General features: G+C 51.3%; 2 protein-coding genes across 5 annotated transcripts; both read right to left on the reverse strand.

The window, feature by feature from the left end:
* Nucleotides 1–3,692: 3,692 nt before the first annotated feature.
* On the reverse strand, nt 3,693–9,683 carry Hyal2 (hyaluronidase 2). Of its 4 annotated transcripts, XM_026383993.2 has the most exons (5): nt 8,011–8,137; nt 6,205–7,171; nt 5,282–5,371; nt 4,374–4,665; nt 3,693–3,818 (listed from the first exon to the last, which is right to left on the reverse strand). In XM_026383993.2, exons 2-5 carry the CDS (start codon nt 7,123–7,125, stop codon nt 3,727–3,729), a joined length of 1,395 nt encoding a protein of 464 aa, XP_026239778.1. In that variant the 5' UTR covers nt 7,126–7,171; nt 8,011–8,137; the 3' UTR covers nt 3,693–3,726. The 4 variants fall into 4 exon arrangements, with proteins under 4 accessions (XP_026239778.1, XP_026239777.1, XP_026239776.1 ...); XM_026383992.1 differs by lacking the exons at nt 3,693–3,818; nt 8,011–8,137 and adding an exon at nt 9,596–9,683 and having other exon boundaries at nt 3,940–4,665; XM_026383991.2 differs by lacking the exons at nt 3,693–3,818; nt 8,011–8,137 and adding an exon at nt 9,289–9,555 and having other exon boundaries at nt 3,940–4,665.
* Nucleotides 9,684–11,566: 1,883 nt separating this feature from the next.
* On the reverse strand, nt 11,567–14,480 carry Tusc2 (tumor suppressor 2, mitochondrial calcium regulator). The gene is made up of 3 exons (XM_077793381.1): nt 14,200–14,480; nt 12,960–13,080; nt 11,567–12,810 (listed from the first exon to the last, which is right to left on the reverse strand). The coding sequence occupies exons 1-3, from the start codon at nt 14,343–14,345 to the stop codon at nt 12,745–12,747; spliced, it is 333 nt and encodes a 110-aa protein (XP_077649507.1). The 5' UTR covers nt 14,346–14,480; the 3' UTR covers nt 11,567–12,744.
* Between the last annotated feature and the right edge of the window lie 737 nt (nt 14,481–15,217).

Here is a 15,217-nt window from a genome sequence, read left to right on the forward strand (position 1 = left end):
CTAGGCATTGTTAGCTTTGTGGCTGTCTTCCTCCTTAAAACATTTGTTTTTCCTGTCCTGGGGTTTCAACCCAGGACCTCACACATCCCTAGACCCTTAAAACAATATTATTATTATTGTTATTACTACTGTGATTTTGAGACAGTGACTGGCTATGTTGTCCAGACTTGTCTCAAACTCCTGGAATAAACTGATCTTTCTGCCTCAGACTCCCAAGTAACTGGGACTACAGGCGCATATATATGTGTGTGTGTGTATATATATATGTATGTATATATATATATATATATATATATATATATATATGCCACTGAGCTTAACTAGAACAAAATTCTAAAATATATCTTACAACTAACTATCTTTTAGGCATAAAGATAAATTTAGGGCTGAGGTTGTGTCCAGCGGTAGAGTACTTGCCTATCATGTGCAGGGCACTGGGTGATCCTCAGCACCATATAAAAATAAAATAAAGATATTGTGTCCAACTACAACTAAAACAAAATACTTAAGATATTTAGTCCAGACTAGTTTCATTATTATGTATTCATTATTAGTGTATTTATATTTTTTCTTCCAACTAAAAAAACTAAAAACATTTCTGTGGGTCACTAGAGGTATTGTGGCCCTTGGCACTGTTTGTGTCTACTATGTCTTGTGCCTAAGCCATCCTTGTTGTAGGGATCTGTTTCTGAAAGCCACTGTATTTGTGAAGTCTGGGCTGTGTCATTACCTTTTGTATATGTCCTCGGTCAGTGGTTGTGTTTTTGTGAAACTCCAGGTGGTGACCATCCGGGCCTCTGCACAAATTCCAGGGGTTTGTACATACAGGTAAGTGTAAGACTAAGTACCTTATGTCTCACACTGCATGTGTGTGAGACCTTGATGTCTTGTGACCATGAGACCTCAAGTTTGTGTGACCCTGGGTAAGCAAGGATCCATCAGTGAACATATGCTTGCCTGTTCATTTGTGGTTTCCCTTGTTCTGATTCAGAAGCTGTTTATTGAGACTTGCTAGATGTTCAGGCCTGGTCAGGCTTGCCTGCCAGGGTGGGGTAAAGGAAAACACTGGGATGAAAGTACTGCCTGGGCCTGCAGCTGTGGCTGAGCCTAAGCCACTGAATCTTCAGCCTGGTGGTCTTGGAGAAATGACACTCACAGTGGGCTACCAATTGAGCTTGGTCTTCCAGGTTGGCTGGGCTGAGGGAAAGGAGGGCCCAGGGCATAGGGGACTGTGGATGTGTGTACAGGATTAAAACAGAGGTGGTGGCTGTTGATCCTGTTCAGGAAGAAGGGTCTCAGAGTGATAACTGGATAGCCCAGAGACTGGCACAACTCTCAAGGGCTAAGGAGACAAGAGAACATCAAGGCAGCCCCTGACCCCTCTCCTGGAGGCTCTGGGCTACCTCCTGATGCCCCCAGAAACCTTGTCCAGGAAAGCAGCAGGCTAGCATTGTTTAGCTGGCCTCAGTCCAAGGGAAAAACCCTAATGGTGGAATAACAGGAAGAGTTGAGGATGTCTGAAGCCCTCCCCTGCCCCAAGCCTTTCCCATAGGTCTGTTCCTGCCCAATTGGTCTAATTGGATTGATGCATGAGGGGAGGTAGGGAGTGTGCTTGTATGTCTGGGGTCCATCTGGCTGGATGATCCTACTCTCTGGCTGTGCATGCTTCAGATCTCTGAGTCACCTCACTCTCCATTATCTCACCTCTACCCCTTCCTCCTCTGCCCCACAGGAAAGTTCTGACTATCCCTGGGTTTTACTTTCCCCAAGTCCTCCTAGGAAAATGATATAAAGTGTACATGGGTTTGTTGAAGATGGATGGGTACAAGTCACAAATGTGTAGGAAAGGTCATGGTGTGCAGACACAGATGTTTAGGGAAGGTAATAGCTGTGAGGATTGAAGCTTTGCCTATAGGGGCTGACAGGTAGGGCCATTGCTAGGTAAAAAGTCACAGCTATGTGGGAGGGGTCACAGGTGTGGAGATGTGTGGTACATTTCCTCCTTCCTTGCCCTCCCTCTGCTGAACTCCATTTCATAGCCTTATGGACCATCACTAAATCTTTCCTCCAACCTGGCCTCTCCCCACGATAGCCATTAGCATATGGGACCCCCTCTACTTCTGTGTCTTCCTCTCTGACCCTGTGAATTTACATCACCCTCCTAGTGCTGTCACCCAGACCCATGCTGTCATCAGCCAGAGGAAGAAGGGAGGGATCTCTTTACAATGTGTGTTGACATGGATTTGGTTGGGCTTGTTCCTCAGACTCTGCTTCCCTAATCACACCATCTTTTTGTGTGCCTGATACTTGCTGGAGCACTCTCCACGTCTGGCATCTGACTTGGTCTGGGCATTTAGTGTGTACTTCCTTCGACTTTGTCATCCCCTTCAGCACAGGGGTCTTACTTGATGTCCTTCACAGACATATCCCTAGTATCCAGCAAGCACTGGCCCAAGTTATTGTACTTAGTGTACTTACTACTTACTCAACATTGAGATACTTATTGCCATCAGGTGAAGTAAGTTCTGGGGCTACCCCTCTCATCTCTGTCTTCAGTACAGGCCCAAGCCATACCCTAGTCCTGAACTATGTATTGTAGTTGTGTTCCAACTTCCTTCAAGCCTCTGTCCATGCTTTGTTTCCTGGTATTAAGCTGCTCCCTCCCCTTTCACATATCAATGTAGAAAGTACTTGGGGAGGACAACTCCCCTGAACCCCGGTTGTGTGCTGCTCTTTCTTATTCAGTTTCTTTTCATTCTTTTATTTATTTATTTACCTTTTTTTTTTTGGGGGGGGGGTGCAGGTACTGGAGATTGAAACCAGGGCCTTTGCATTCAAACACCTTAGCACTTCAGTTGCTTGAGAGCCAGTAAGTTTGCTGAGAGCAGGACTTGTGTGTCACACCTAACACAGACAGGGGCAGTGAAGCAACTCAGAGCTGATCTGACTATTCTGGTTGCTACTTCTCTGGGACAGCTAGGATTAGCCATGTTGTCCTGTGGCCAGGATACAATTTTTTTTTGTTGTTTTTACAGTGCTGGGGCTTAAACCCAGAGCATCATGCACGTTAGGCAAATATTCTACCACTGAGCTACACCCCTAGCCCCAGAGCTAATCTTTGTTTTGTGGTAATTCTATCACTGAGGGCAATTCTATCACTGAGCCACATCCCCTATCCTTTTTTATATTTTATTTTGAGATAGGGTCTCTCTAAATTGCTCAGGGCCTCACCAAGTTGCTGAGGGTTGGCTTTGAACCTGTGATCCTCCTGCCTTAGTCTCCTGAGTCACTGGGATTACAGGCATGTGCCACATCCAGCCAGAGCTGATCTTTGATGATGTTCCCTGGTCCCAGGCTCAGGATGCCTACCCATAGCCCCATCACGTACCTTCATAGTGTGATAGGGACTGAACCTCAGAATTGACATCTTAACCCTCCCTACCCACCTCCCTCCGTACCAGACTCAAGGAAAAGCTGTGACCCAGATGGGAAGAGGTTGATATTGTATAAGTCCAGTGCCCTTGGGAGCAGTGAGCAGAGGAGATGCCCTTGCCTTTGAAAATAGCAGGGAAGATCAAATATCTACTTATCCCTGATGGGCAAGGCTGGTACTGGCCTAGCTGGGGGTGCAGGGGCAAGTGGCAGAAGCACATCAAGCTCTGTCCCTCACACAAGGTTAGATCCAATTCCATTTTATTCAATGTGGAGAAAGCAAGGTCTTTGGTGCTAGCTTGGGAGTGTGGGTCCCTCCATTCTCAGTGGCCCTTGTCTCAGCAGGACAGCTTCAGAGTAGGCAGCTCTGGTATCCCAGGTCAGTCCTGGTGAACACATTTTACAGGTGAGAAGTTCCCAGAAGATTTCAGAGATCTAGGCTCAACCTCATGGGCAACCCTGGACTCTCTCAAACCCCAACTCAGAAGTAGAAATAACAAGCACAGAAACAGTTATTTCATATTTAATTTACAAAAGAGACCCCAAAATAATAATAAACTATCCAGGGGCAGGGGAGTAGGGTCAGGCCCTCCCCAACCCAGCTGTATTCTCCTTCCCCTCTGACAGGTAGAAAGGGGCCTCTTAGGGGACTTTCCCTCCCCCTTAGAACAGGGGTGTGACAGCTAATATGGATGCCCTGCTGGGTATCTTGGGGGCTCTGCCCCTCCAGACTCTAGTTTGTCTACCCCCTATAGGCTCTCACATGCCCAGGAAAGCCCTTGTGGCAGAAGCCAGCTGGCTTGGTAGCCAGGTAGGAGATTCCTATGGGGTCTAGGTGAGGGCCACAGCTACTAAAGCCAGCAGACTGGTGAAATGGGAACCAGTCCAGGCCCCACTGGCACCTCCAGTTGTCCGCCTATGGTCCCACTGGCATTGCTCACCACCCCAGCCTAAGTAGCATTGGCAGCGAAAGTGCGTTTGCAGGTAGTTGAGGTCCGCCCGGCTAAGCTCCCCCTCAGGTCGCAGCTGGGGTTCACCAGGTGCTCGGCCAGGAACTAGGCGGAAGCTGTTGGCGCTGAGGTGCAAGAAGGTATTGGCACTGGGGTTGCGGCGTACACAGCGCCCATGACCATTGCACTGGTCCCGGCTGCAATACTGGGTAGCCCAAGACACATTGACTACATAGGGGACCAAAAACTGATTCAGGTAATTCTTGAGGTACTGGCAGGTCTCCTGGGGGTAAACAGAGGATAACAAGAGGATAACAGGTCAGGGTCAGCTGCTGCCTGGGCCCACAAGGCCGATAGAAACTGTGTTCACACTGTGGTGGGATTATTAAACCCAGGGCCTTGTGCATGCTAGGCAAGTATTCTATCACTGAACTATACCCCCAGCCCAACAGAACCTCTTTTTAACAGCACACTTATTTGTGTACACACACGCGCATGCCTGAGCCCTCATAGTCCCTGTTCCTGAAGAGAAGGGCAGAAGCTGCAACACAGCTGGGCAGTCAGGAAAAGGCGGAACTCCATGGTTGTTCAGGGCAGCATTTCCTCTTTCCTGGAGTCTGACTAGGTTTGCATACTTAAGTGAGGTTGGGAGAAAAAGTCCAAATTTGCCTTTTTTTTTGTATCAGGAGTTGAACCCAGGGGTTCTTAACCACTGAGCCATATCCCCAGACCTTTTTATTTTTTGAGACAAGGTATCGATATGTTGCTGGCTTTGAACAGATGATCCTCCTGTCTCAGCCTTCCAAATTGCTGAGATTACAGATGTACACCACCACACCCGGCTAAATTTGCCTGTTCTTGTAGATGCAGTTCTGACCAGCGGGGAAGGTCTCACTTACCATACTTGAGGTGTATACTGCGTCACCCCAGAGGATGACACCAGCTGCACCCAGGGCTGCACTCTCGCCAATGGTAGAGATAAGGTCCATCTGTGTGGAAAGGGGACAATCACTGGGGAAGACTGAAACCACAGAAGGAAAAAGGACTGAGTAGATAGAACTGTTCTGACCTACTGACTCTGCAATATAACCCTCCCTTATTTCCCTCCAAGCAGAAACTCTGTTTTACTTTTTCCTTAAATATTTAAGCTCATTTCCAACCCCACTTTGGGCCTCAATCTCCCAGGCCAAGAGTATACATGAGTCTACAGAGTATCTACCAGGATAGACTCCAAAGTCAGAATACCTGGATCCAAGTCTCTAAACTGTCCTGGATTTGCTGAAGGCTTTTTTTTTTTTGGGGGGGGGTACTGGGAATTGACATAGTGTAGCTTATCACTGAGCTATATCCCCAGCCTGTTATGTTATGACAGGGTTTCACTAAGATGCTCAGGTTGGCCTTGAATTTGCAACTCTCCTGCCTCAGCCTCCCGAGTTGCTGGGATTACAGGCATGTATTGCTGTGACTGGTATTGCTGGAGATTTTTGGCAAACCTCTTAATGTCTCTGTGCCTCAATTTTATCTACATAACAATGTCATCCTTTCACAATATTATAATTTTAATATTATAACATTTAACATTATATTTAATACTATAACATTTAATAATTTTTTAAGCTTATTTTATTTTTGTGGTGCTGGGGATTGAACCCTGGGCCTTGTGTGTACTAGGTAAGTGCTCTACCAATGAGCCATATGCCCTCAGCTCCTATATATAGTTATTTGAAGAGACATGGAATAGCCAGCAAACCTCGGCCCTAGTAACCAAACATACAGTGGTTCCCAGAAGGAGGAAGAAAGCAGCACTCTGGAAGGAACATACCTCACTAAGCCCTGTGAGCGTGCGGGTATAGGTGGGCCGTGTGAAGACGTAGACTGGGAGTGCATGGTTCGCATGATGGGTGTGAGCCACACGAAGGGCTTCCTGAACACGGAAACTGACAAAGTTGCGGCCATGAGCAGAGGAAGCTAGTGTCTCGTCCAGGTAAACGGAGGGAAAGAGAGCCGTGCTCTCAGCCCACAACCAGGCCAGCTGGTCATTGCGGGCCACCTCAACATCAGGGCAGCGGCCTGTGTAGCTCTCCCAGTTCTGTACATAATCATGATTATAGCAATCAGGAAAGAGGTAGAAGCCCCAGAGGTGCCGAGGTCTGACTGCCTTGACATAGCGTAGTGTTTCCAGCATGAACTGCCGTGCATTGGACTCAAATTCATATTGTGCCTGTTTGACTATTCGGTCTGATGGCCAATCAGGGTGCCGACTGGCTACCAGCTGGCGTGATGACTGGCGGTACACATCCTTGTCCTGCCAATTTCGCACCCACACAGGCCGCCAGTCCTCCCAGTCAATGACTGCCAGCCCTGCAGGCTCCTGGGTGCGAATATAGTGCTCTACAGGTTTCTTCAGCATCTGTAGGTGTGCCCGGAGGTTAACATTCTGTGGGACACCACCATGCACCGATGTCCCAGTTGAATCAAAGTGTGGATACAGGCCTAGACGGTCGTAGTAGAAGATGGTGATATTCTGGTTCACAAAACCCTCATTAGGTGAAGCCTCCACATCAAAGGCACTCAGGTCCAGTGGCACCTTGTGTCGTGGGGCACAGTCCTGTGTGGGCACATCCCATGCTACCACAAAGGGCCGGCCTGTGAAGATGGGTGGCATTGTGGGCTTGAGCTCCATGGCCCATGCCACTGCTAGCACCACGGCCAGTGTGATGGTGGGGCCCAGGCCTGCCAGCATGCTGGGGGCTACAGGAAGTGTCACCTGCTTGGCACCAGCTTAGGAACTAAATGAAGGGTGGGAGAGAAAAAAATCAGTCTAGAGAATCCTGGAGGTACCCACTTTAAGCCCATCTATGCTCCAAAAGTGCCCCAATGCTATGTGGGGCACAGTACCCCTGGCGGTTCAGAACCATCCACAGCTGTAACAGGTTTGAGAGACAACAGGCCATTGAAGGACAGGCAAGGTATCCTGGGGACTCACTACCAGGAGCATATGGCTCCTTCGTGGAACAGGTAGCCTATGGCTGGTCAAGAATCTGTTAGGTCTGTGACCCTTCTGGGAACTGAATGAATGAAGCTATGGACCTGCTGCCAGAACCTATACATGTCCTGCAAACCTCCAGTGCATGGTTTCAGTGAACCCTAAAGCCCTGAACTTCACCCTGTACCCGGAGAGGAACCCTTGATCCAGAGAAACTAAGCATTTGGTTAGAGAACGCAACTCATACAGATGCTAGGAAGCTGGAAAGAACCCAGCCACCGAGCTGTATCTGTGCAACACCCGCTGTCAGGACTTAGTCGTATACGCAGGCACTCTCTCAGGCTTGGAGGAGGGCCCGCGGGGACAAAGGGACAGTGGATCTCCCACAGCCCAGCGGACAGACCTGCTTTTCCCTCCGTAGCCACGGGGAATGCGCGCGCGCCCACAACGAGACCGATGGGTCCCGGGTAGAGGGCACTTTGCCTGGCCTTTGTGCGGGGACCCCGCCCCCGCCCCGCACGTGGGGTCAGAGCCCCGCAGGGTGGGGGTGAGATTTCTAGGCCCCCTCTCTGGGAGCACCCCCGGGAGTTCAGAGCTCAGCCCGCCAGGGGAGAGCTGTAGGTTTGCACCGCCCGCCCTCACCTCACGCGGGGCGCCACCGGGACCCGCGCCAGGGCCGCCGCCATCCTGGGCCCAGCCTAGCCGCTCCGGCCCTTCGCTCAAGCCCGGCACTGGTTCAGCACCTCTGCTACCTCTCCGCCCCCAGGCCCTCTGGCCCTTTAAGAGTCCAGCTCCGCGGTGGGCGGGGAACAGGATTGGGTTCCCGGCGGGTAGGTGTGTCTGCCTTTCTCGTCGCCAGTGCTAAGTTTCAGGTTGGAGGATCCCCTAGATCCTCTGCAGAGAAACGTGACCATCTATTTGAGACCTGAAGCCCCTTCTAACGAGGATTTTCGTTCAAGTGCTAGCCACTAGTGTCAGTCGGCCTGAGATTTTTCTCCCCACAGTCCGTTGCTGGTGGTACAATCCTCTCTTCTTCTCTGTGGAGTCAACCTCTTAAAGGGACAGTATAAGGGCGGGGAGGGGGAAGCCGGGTGTATGGAATAAAGGACGGTGGCGTTCCCCCGCTCGGCCATAAGGAGGTGCTGTAGTACTCCGAGGCCTTGACTGAGGCAGCTGCTCATCGAACTTTGCAACCTCGAATGTAGTAGACGCCAGCACTGGGGCCCCTTTGTGTTGAGAAAAGGACTTTGACCTGAGCCGATGGGGCCTCCAAGAACAGTAATGCCCCGCCTCCTACGAATCCCGAATCCTGTCCTCTTGGCTGCGGTCTGAAGGGAAGCCCCGCCCACTGCCCGTCTCGGGTAAGGGGCCAAGCACCACTTCTTAGCCCTAGTCTTAGTAAGGCAGAGGCAGCAGTTGTCTGGCAACCTCGACTGTGGGTCACTGCGAGGCGGGAAGGGTTGGGATAGGGAAGCTTGGCGGGTCCCAGGGGGAAGGTGGGGTGCCCCGAGTCCTCCCGGCCCATATCAGGATCAGGCCAATCCTTGGGATCCGCTCCTGCCCAGTCCCTGGGAACTCCCCGGGATCTCCCTCATAACTTCATAAGGGAGTCACTCTTAACTGAAGTTTCTGGCCAGACCTTGGATAAAGCCAACTGTAGGGACCCCCCGAGGCTTTGGTTAGGTATCGCAGGCTCCTCCTGATGGGGGAGCAGGCTTGGAGCTGGACCAGGACGAGCCCTGTGCAAGACCTCGCCTCTTAAATCCGCTCCGCAGTGCGAGACCGCTCCCTCAAAGGTCCGCGTCTGCGCCGCCAGCCCCTTTCCCGCCCCGGGCCTGAGAGGAGAGATAGGTAGCGCTACAGCAAGCCCATCTATGGCAACGGAGACTACCAGCCTTCTGCAGTCTGCGCTGGGCTCACCTGTCTGGGAGTCCGTCGGCCCGGTAGGTCGGCGGCCTCCCTCCTTCCTGGAGTGAACTTCTCCAGCCAGGATACTTTCACCAGCTGCTGCCCGCTAGGCAGCCCGCTGGCGACTTGATAAACCCCATTCCCTCCCACCAGCTCCCGCCTCCCATTCCAGCCTTTTCTCCTCACTTCCTGCTGCCCCTCTGAGAGGAAAAGGCCAGGAAAGGCGCAGGGGAGGAGATTGCCTTGACCCTGTTTTCCTCTGGCTTGCTCTCCTGGCTGGCTGCCCTCCCCACCCTTCTCCCGCAGGATCTGGCCTCACCAGCTGTGCCAGGTGACAGGAAGGCTATGAGCCTCCAGGATCAGGAGTCAGTCTCCCCGAGGCCCACAATTTCCTTAACTCTCCTCACCAACTTTTCCTTGGGGTTTGGGCTCATTCTCATGTAGTAGGGTGTGAGGAGGTACAGGCCGTGGTCTTTTGGGAGAGTCAAACTATCTGGGGGGTGTTCAACTGATGGCCTCCTACAGCAGGTGCCAAATAAGGGAACCAATCCTGGGAGATGGGGGAGAGGGTTGGGGGAACTTCCGGGAGCTGGGTCAATTTTTTTTCTTTTTTTTCCACCAAGAGCAGAAGTTGTCTCAAGTGTGACAGAGAGGACAATGCTTGATGTGTGTGACTGTGGGATAGGGGTGGGGCAGGGCCTGCAGAGTGCTATCCAGCTGGAGGACATTCCTGGGTAGATTTCACTGAGTCCACTACAGAGTGGCTCTTTGCCAAAGTGGAGAGAGAAGCGGGGTGTTTCTTTGGGAGGGGACGTTCATGTGGCTGGCTTCACCTCTCCAATGCACAGGGCCCCTCTTCTGGCTGTGTGGGAGTCTGGGGGAGGTGAGTGCATAATCTGGAGTCTGGCTGTGAGGACCCAGGAGTCCAGGATATGACAAGAGTGGGTGCAGTGTCCCTGTACCACTGTGCTGGCTTCAGAAGGGACAGAGGCCTAGGAAGCTACCAGGGTGGGGACCCCTGGGAAAACAAAGGCCGGACCAGACTGTCCCAGGGCAGGGACACTTCCTCAAGCTGTCAGCAGGAAGGAAATGATTACAGCCCAGTGGGAGGGAGTGGGGAAGCACTGCCTGACTCCCATTGTTTCCAACTTTGGGGTCAGCTGAGAAGGCTGAGCACAGGGAGTTCCTCCAGGCTGGGATAATGATGGTGGGAGATAGAATGCTGTTTGTTATGGGAGAGCGCTGGCCTTTGAACAGACAGTAGGGAGGAGTGGAGGATGACAGGGCCTTAGGTTTGGCATCTTAAGGGGAATGGGAAGACAGCTCACAGAACTTCAAGTCCAGGCTGCACAGAGTGATCCTACTCCAGATGTGACAAATTCAAGCCTCTGAAAGACTGGTAGGCCAGTTTCCCAAACCTAGAAGCCTGGGTCCTTGAATTTCCCCCTTCTTAACTGGGAGTTGAACTGATGGCCTAGCAGAAAACCTGCTTCACAGCAGGCCCTGTAGGCAGAATGTTCACAGGCAAGCCAGGTGTGGTGGTGTTATTCAGGAGGCTGTAATCACATCCATTCAGGAGACTGAGGTAGGAAGATCATAAATTCAAGGCCAGCTTAGGCAATTTAGCAAAAACCTGTTTTGTTTTTTTTTTAATGGACCGGTAATATAGTTTCATGGTAGTATGTTTATATAATATGCAAGAGGCCCTGAGTTCAATCCCTAGTGTGTATGTGTGTGGTGGTGGTGGTAGTGGTGGGGAGTCCATAGCACAGGCAGCAGAGAACAGAAGGAAGTACTGAAGGTTGGAAAGGAAGTCCAGAGCTCACTCTCCCAGTGGTGGTCTGGGAGGAGAAGAAGCAGATGAAGTTTATATATGCCTGGCAGTATACTGTCCATGCATGTCTGGACCTTTTTTTAAGTCCCTGGGGCTCAGGATATCAATTCACTTGAGGTCAGCTAGCATATTGGGACCAGAACTATCTAGGGTCATACTCTCACCTTAGGTCAGGTGGGACTAATTCCTAGTGAAGCAACACTACAACCTCTGATTCCAGGGATTTCCACCACTCTGATGACAATAAGACAGGTAAGTAGTACCCGCATCCCGACAGGCCCAGTGTGAATACATGGCCACCTGCTGGCCACAGCTGGAGTTGCCACAGTTAGAGCTCAGGCTTTTTCTAGGTCCATGCAGGAAATGGTAAGCCTGCCAGAGTCCTGGGCCCAGGCCTACCTGTTGATCCCAGAAAGTAGTCTAGACACTGTCCAGAGGATGCCATACTCATTTGCAGGATCTACAAATAATTTTATTGAAATTGAACAAATAACACAACAGTCTTCATATGCTGGGGACCACCCTCCCCAAGCCATTTTCCATACTCTAGAAGCACAGATTTTGCACAATAAGAATAAAAAAAAAAAGTAATTTCTATATAGAAATCAGACTCTGTCCCAACATCATCATAGACTAGACTATTTACAAACCTTCACATTTTAAGTATTCCTTTTATGTAAAACATAAACCCTTCCTTTTTGTGTCTACCAAGGGGATCCAGTACTTTCCCTTAAATGATAATGAAGGGGTGAGGATACTGTAGGGGAAGGGTGGTGGGCTCCTTATAGCTATTCACACCAGCCCTAGTGTGTTGTTCCTTACCACAGGGTAGTAGACAGTTCGCTCCCAAGTGGTGTGGGGGGCTGATACAAAGAATGGGTGGCTTGGGGCAACTCCCCATATGCACAGGCATCCACAGCCCATCCTGACCCTGGCCTGCACTCTCTCAAATAGGGGAAGGATAAACAATTAATTGCAGTGGGTAAGGATCAGTCCAGCCCTGGGTGAAGGGAGAAGCCTCTCACAACAGTCCCCATTTCTATTAACTGCCAGCAAACTGTCCATCTGAAAGTGGGAACAAATGGCAGGTAGGTGGGAAGAATCAGGCTGGTGCTGCCCCCAGCCTCTGTCCAATACAGGAGGAATCGAGGTAGCAAATGGCTGAAATGCTCCAACTAGGGGATACGGAAAGTGAGGGGAAAGGAAGTTCTCTTTTGTGTAAAGCCCCCATAGCCCAGGGGCTGGAAGAAGGCAGACTTTATTTGTAAAGTGCTGTAGCTTCTAGCAGGGCTTGGCCCTGGGAAAGCTTGGAAGGAAGCAGGCCAGGCAAGGAACCAGGAACCAGGCATTCCTGACTGGCATATGCCCTGCCATGTTTCTTGCAGGGGTGGCTGGGGAGGGTGGGCTGGTAAATCTGCCATTAGCCTTCACCAGTCACTAACCACCTCCTGTCCACACACAAACCAATATACAATTAACACCGAGGGACTGCCCTGCTCACAGCCAAAGGTTCTGGGCCAGTGGAGTTTATTCAGGGTTGTGGCCTCGGCCTGGGCTCCTCAATGGAAACCACACCTCAAGTCTGGGAGTTTCTTGCTGAGGCAGTCGGTGTTTGTGTATGCCATCTCCCAGGCTCACACTTCGTAGAGAATCACAGGGAAATCCACATGGAGGCGGGGGGGATCCAGCTTCACGAAGCCCTGCCATGGAAACAAAGGCTATGAGGGTCAGCTCAGGGTGTCTACTTCAGGAAGCTTCCTGATCCTCCTAGCTCCTCCCCCAGTAGACCCCACCTGGGTCTACCTTTACATACTTGATGAAGGTTCTATGACCTCTACCAGTCCCTCACCTGAGGAATCAGATTCTTATGCACCCGCCTCAGTTTGGCCCGCTTCTGCCCATTCTTGGTGACGATTGTCTCTTCGTAGAACTCATGAGCCAGATCCCCATCCTCGTCATAGAACATGGAGCTGTGTAGAGGAAGAAGAGAACAGGCTGGGCTTGAGCCCCACACCTGGTCATGGCAAATGCCACAGATCACAGGGAAGTGTACCCAACCCCAACTGGGGAGGAACAATCTTGGTGGGAAGAAGAGAGGACACTACAGCTGGAGAATCCTTTTGCTTAGGTTTACGGTCTACTAGAAGGAACCGGGGAGCAGAACATTGGCTAGTGTTACTCTGTTATACCCTCAAGAAGAGAACCCATACCACAGCATACTATCCAGGCAACCAAAGTTAATTTCCATTACTGATCTGTTGTGTGAGAACAGCCATTCCAATATCAGTCCCTTCATCCAGGACTTAGAGAGTGGGCAGGGTGGTAGCATGGGCATGTTGGTTTCACTCCAGAAGACAACTGGCCTAGTGCCAAAGATTGTGAGCAGATGTTTTGATCTAGGAAGGAACCTAAAAGGAGGAAGACTGCATCCCCGCTTCAAGTGGCTGGTGCAGTCAAATTTCCACTGTTGGATCTCCTGGTATCTACAGCCAAATCTCCATCATAGGGAGTGCCCATCCACATGAGGTCATGCTGATGCTATTGTGTGGGGAACCTGGGGTTTAGTTCAGCACTCCACATCTGGAGAATATAAAGGAGTGAGGATCCTGCCGTCCACCCTTCGCCCCCTCATACTCAACACTGGGGCCCTACCCTGCTTTCCCAGTCACTACTCAGAAGTCCAACCTTACTACTATGGGGGAAGGGATGAAGGCCTAATCAGTTATTCTTCCATTGGAAGAACTGGGGGGAAGAGGAGGAGGGTAAAAGCCTTAAATTTGCAAGCTAAGTTTGAAGAGATGCACAGAAGAGGTCAAGAGATATCACAAAGGCCCTATCTTAGCTTTACTGTGGGGCGTGCCTGCCCAGAGACAAGCCTAAGATCTTGTACCCTTCCCTAGAGAGACCTTTAGAGCAGCCAGGCCTCCAGGAGTCTACTCCCGATTTTCCCCACCCTTTGCTTGGATGGGGACCCGAAAGACCGAAGTCGTCCTAACTGGGGTGTAGGGGGTCGGGTGACAGGAGGTCTCGGTGGTGTGGGGTACCTGGCCGCCTGCCTGTCCTCCCAGAAGCAGAGCCCACGCCCTTACCCGCGGCGCGTGAATACGAAGGGGGGCACCGGGCGGCCTCGAGGCCGCACCAAAGCTTGTTCACTGCCCGCTGCCTCCGGGCCGCCGCCCCCTGTCGTAGAGGTGAAGGGCCAAAGGCCCCGAGCTTTGGAGCCGCTGGCGCCCATGTCAGGGCCGCCAGCGCATGGCGGACCCCGCGGCCGCTGCGTTCTCACAGTGTAGCAGGCTCTATCATGCCCTGCCCCAGCCTCCGCTTGCAGGTGCTGCCGCTGCTGCCGCCGCCGCCGCCGCCTTCCGCAGGCTCTTCTGTCTCCACGGAAACCTCACTTCCGCTTCCGCACGCTGCCCTCTTTGATTGGCTGCAGCGCTCGTCGGTCCGTGGGGCAGAGCCAATGGCTATCCTCAGATACTGGGCATCCCAGCATGCCCTGCAAGACCTCAGGTCCCGGCAGGCCACGCTCTCGCCAGCTGGGACAGCTCCCTCCCAGTAGAGCTGTGACAGCGCTGTTCTCTTGGCTTCTTTGGCGGACTGGTTGCCTTGTACCGCATTTCCAACGTCCCAGATCTCCAGAACTCAAGCCCAGTGGGGCCTCCTCAACCACTTTGAACCAGCACTTTAGGACCTGACCCAGGCCAGGCTGTGGGGTACTTGTCTGCCTTCTATTTTCACAATGGTGTTTTGTGGTGGTTACCATCATATGTAAAGAAATGGAGCCCAAGGACAATTAAGGAACTGGCCAAAATGTCTTATAGCTACACTGAGGTATTTAAAACTTCAATGTTCTTTCCAAATTAAACCTGAATGCATGCTTCAAGAAAACAAGAATTCTAAATGGCTGTACCCTTCATGCCTAGTCCATAGCAGCTGATGAATAAAAACAACTTCTCCCAGTTGTTGGTGTGTGCTGAGAGAATGGCTTCCCCTAAACTCTGGCTGTAGCCTATTCTTGCCCCCATCACTGCCTGGGTCCCAATGTGCTGAATGATGACTGAAACAATTCACACTCCCCCCACCCCAGGATAAGGGCTGGATGTGTAT

This window comes from Urocitellus parryii, chromosome 2, assembly GCF_045843805.1.
Source record: "Urocitellus parryii isolate mUroPar1 chromosome 2, mUroPar1.hap1, whole genome shotgun sequence".
Lineage (NCBI taxonomy): Eukaryota > Metazoa > Chordata > Mammalia > Rodentia > Sciuridae > Urocitellus > Urocitellus parryii.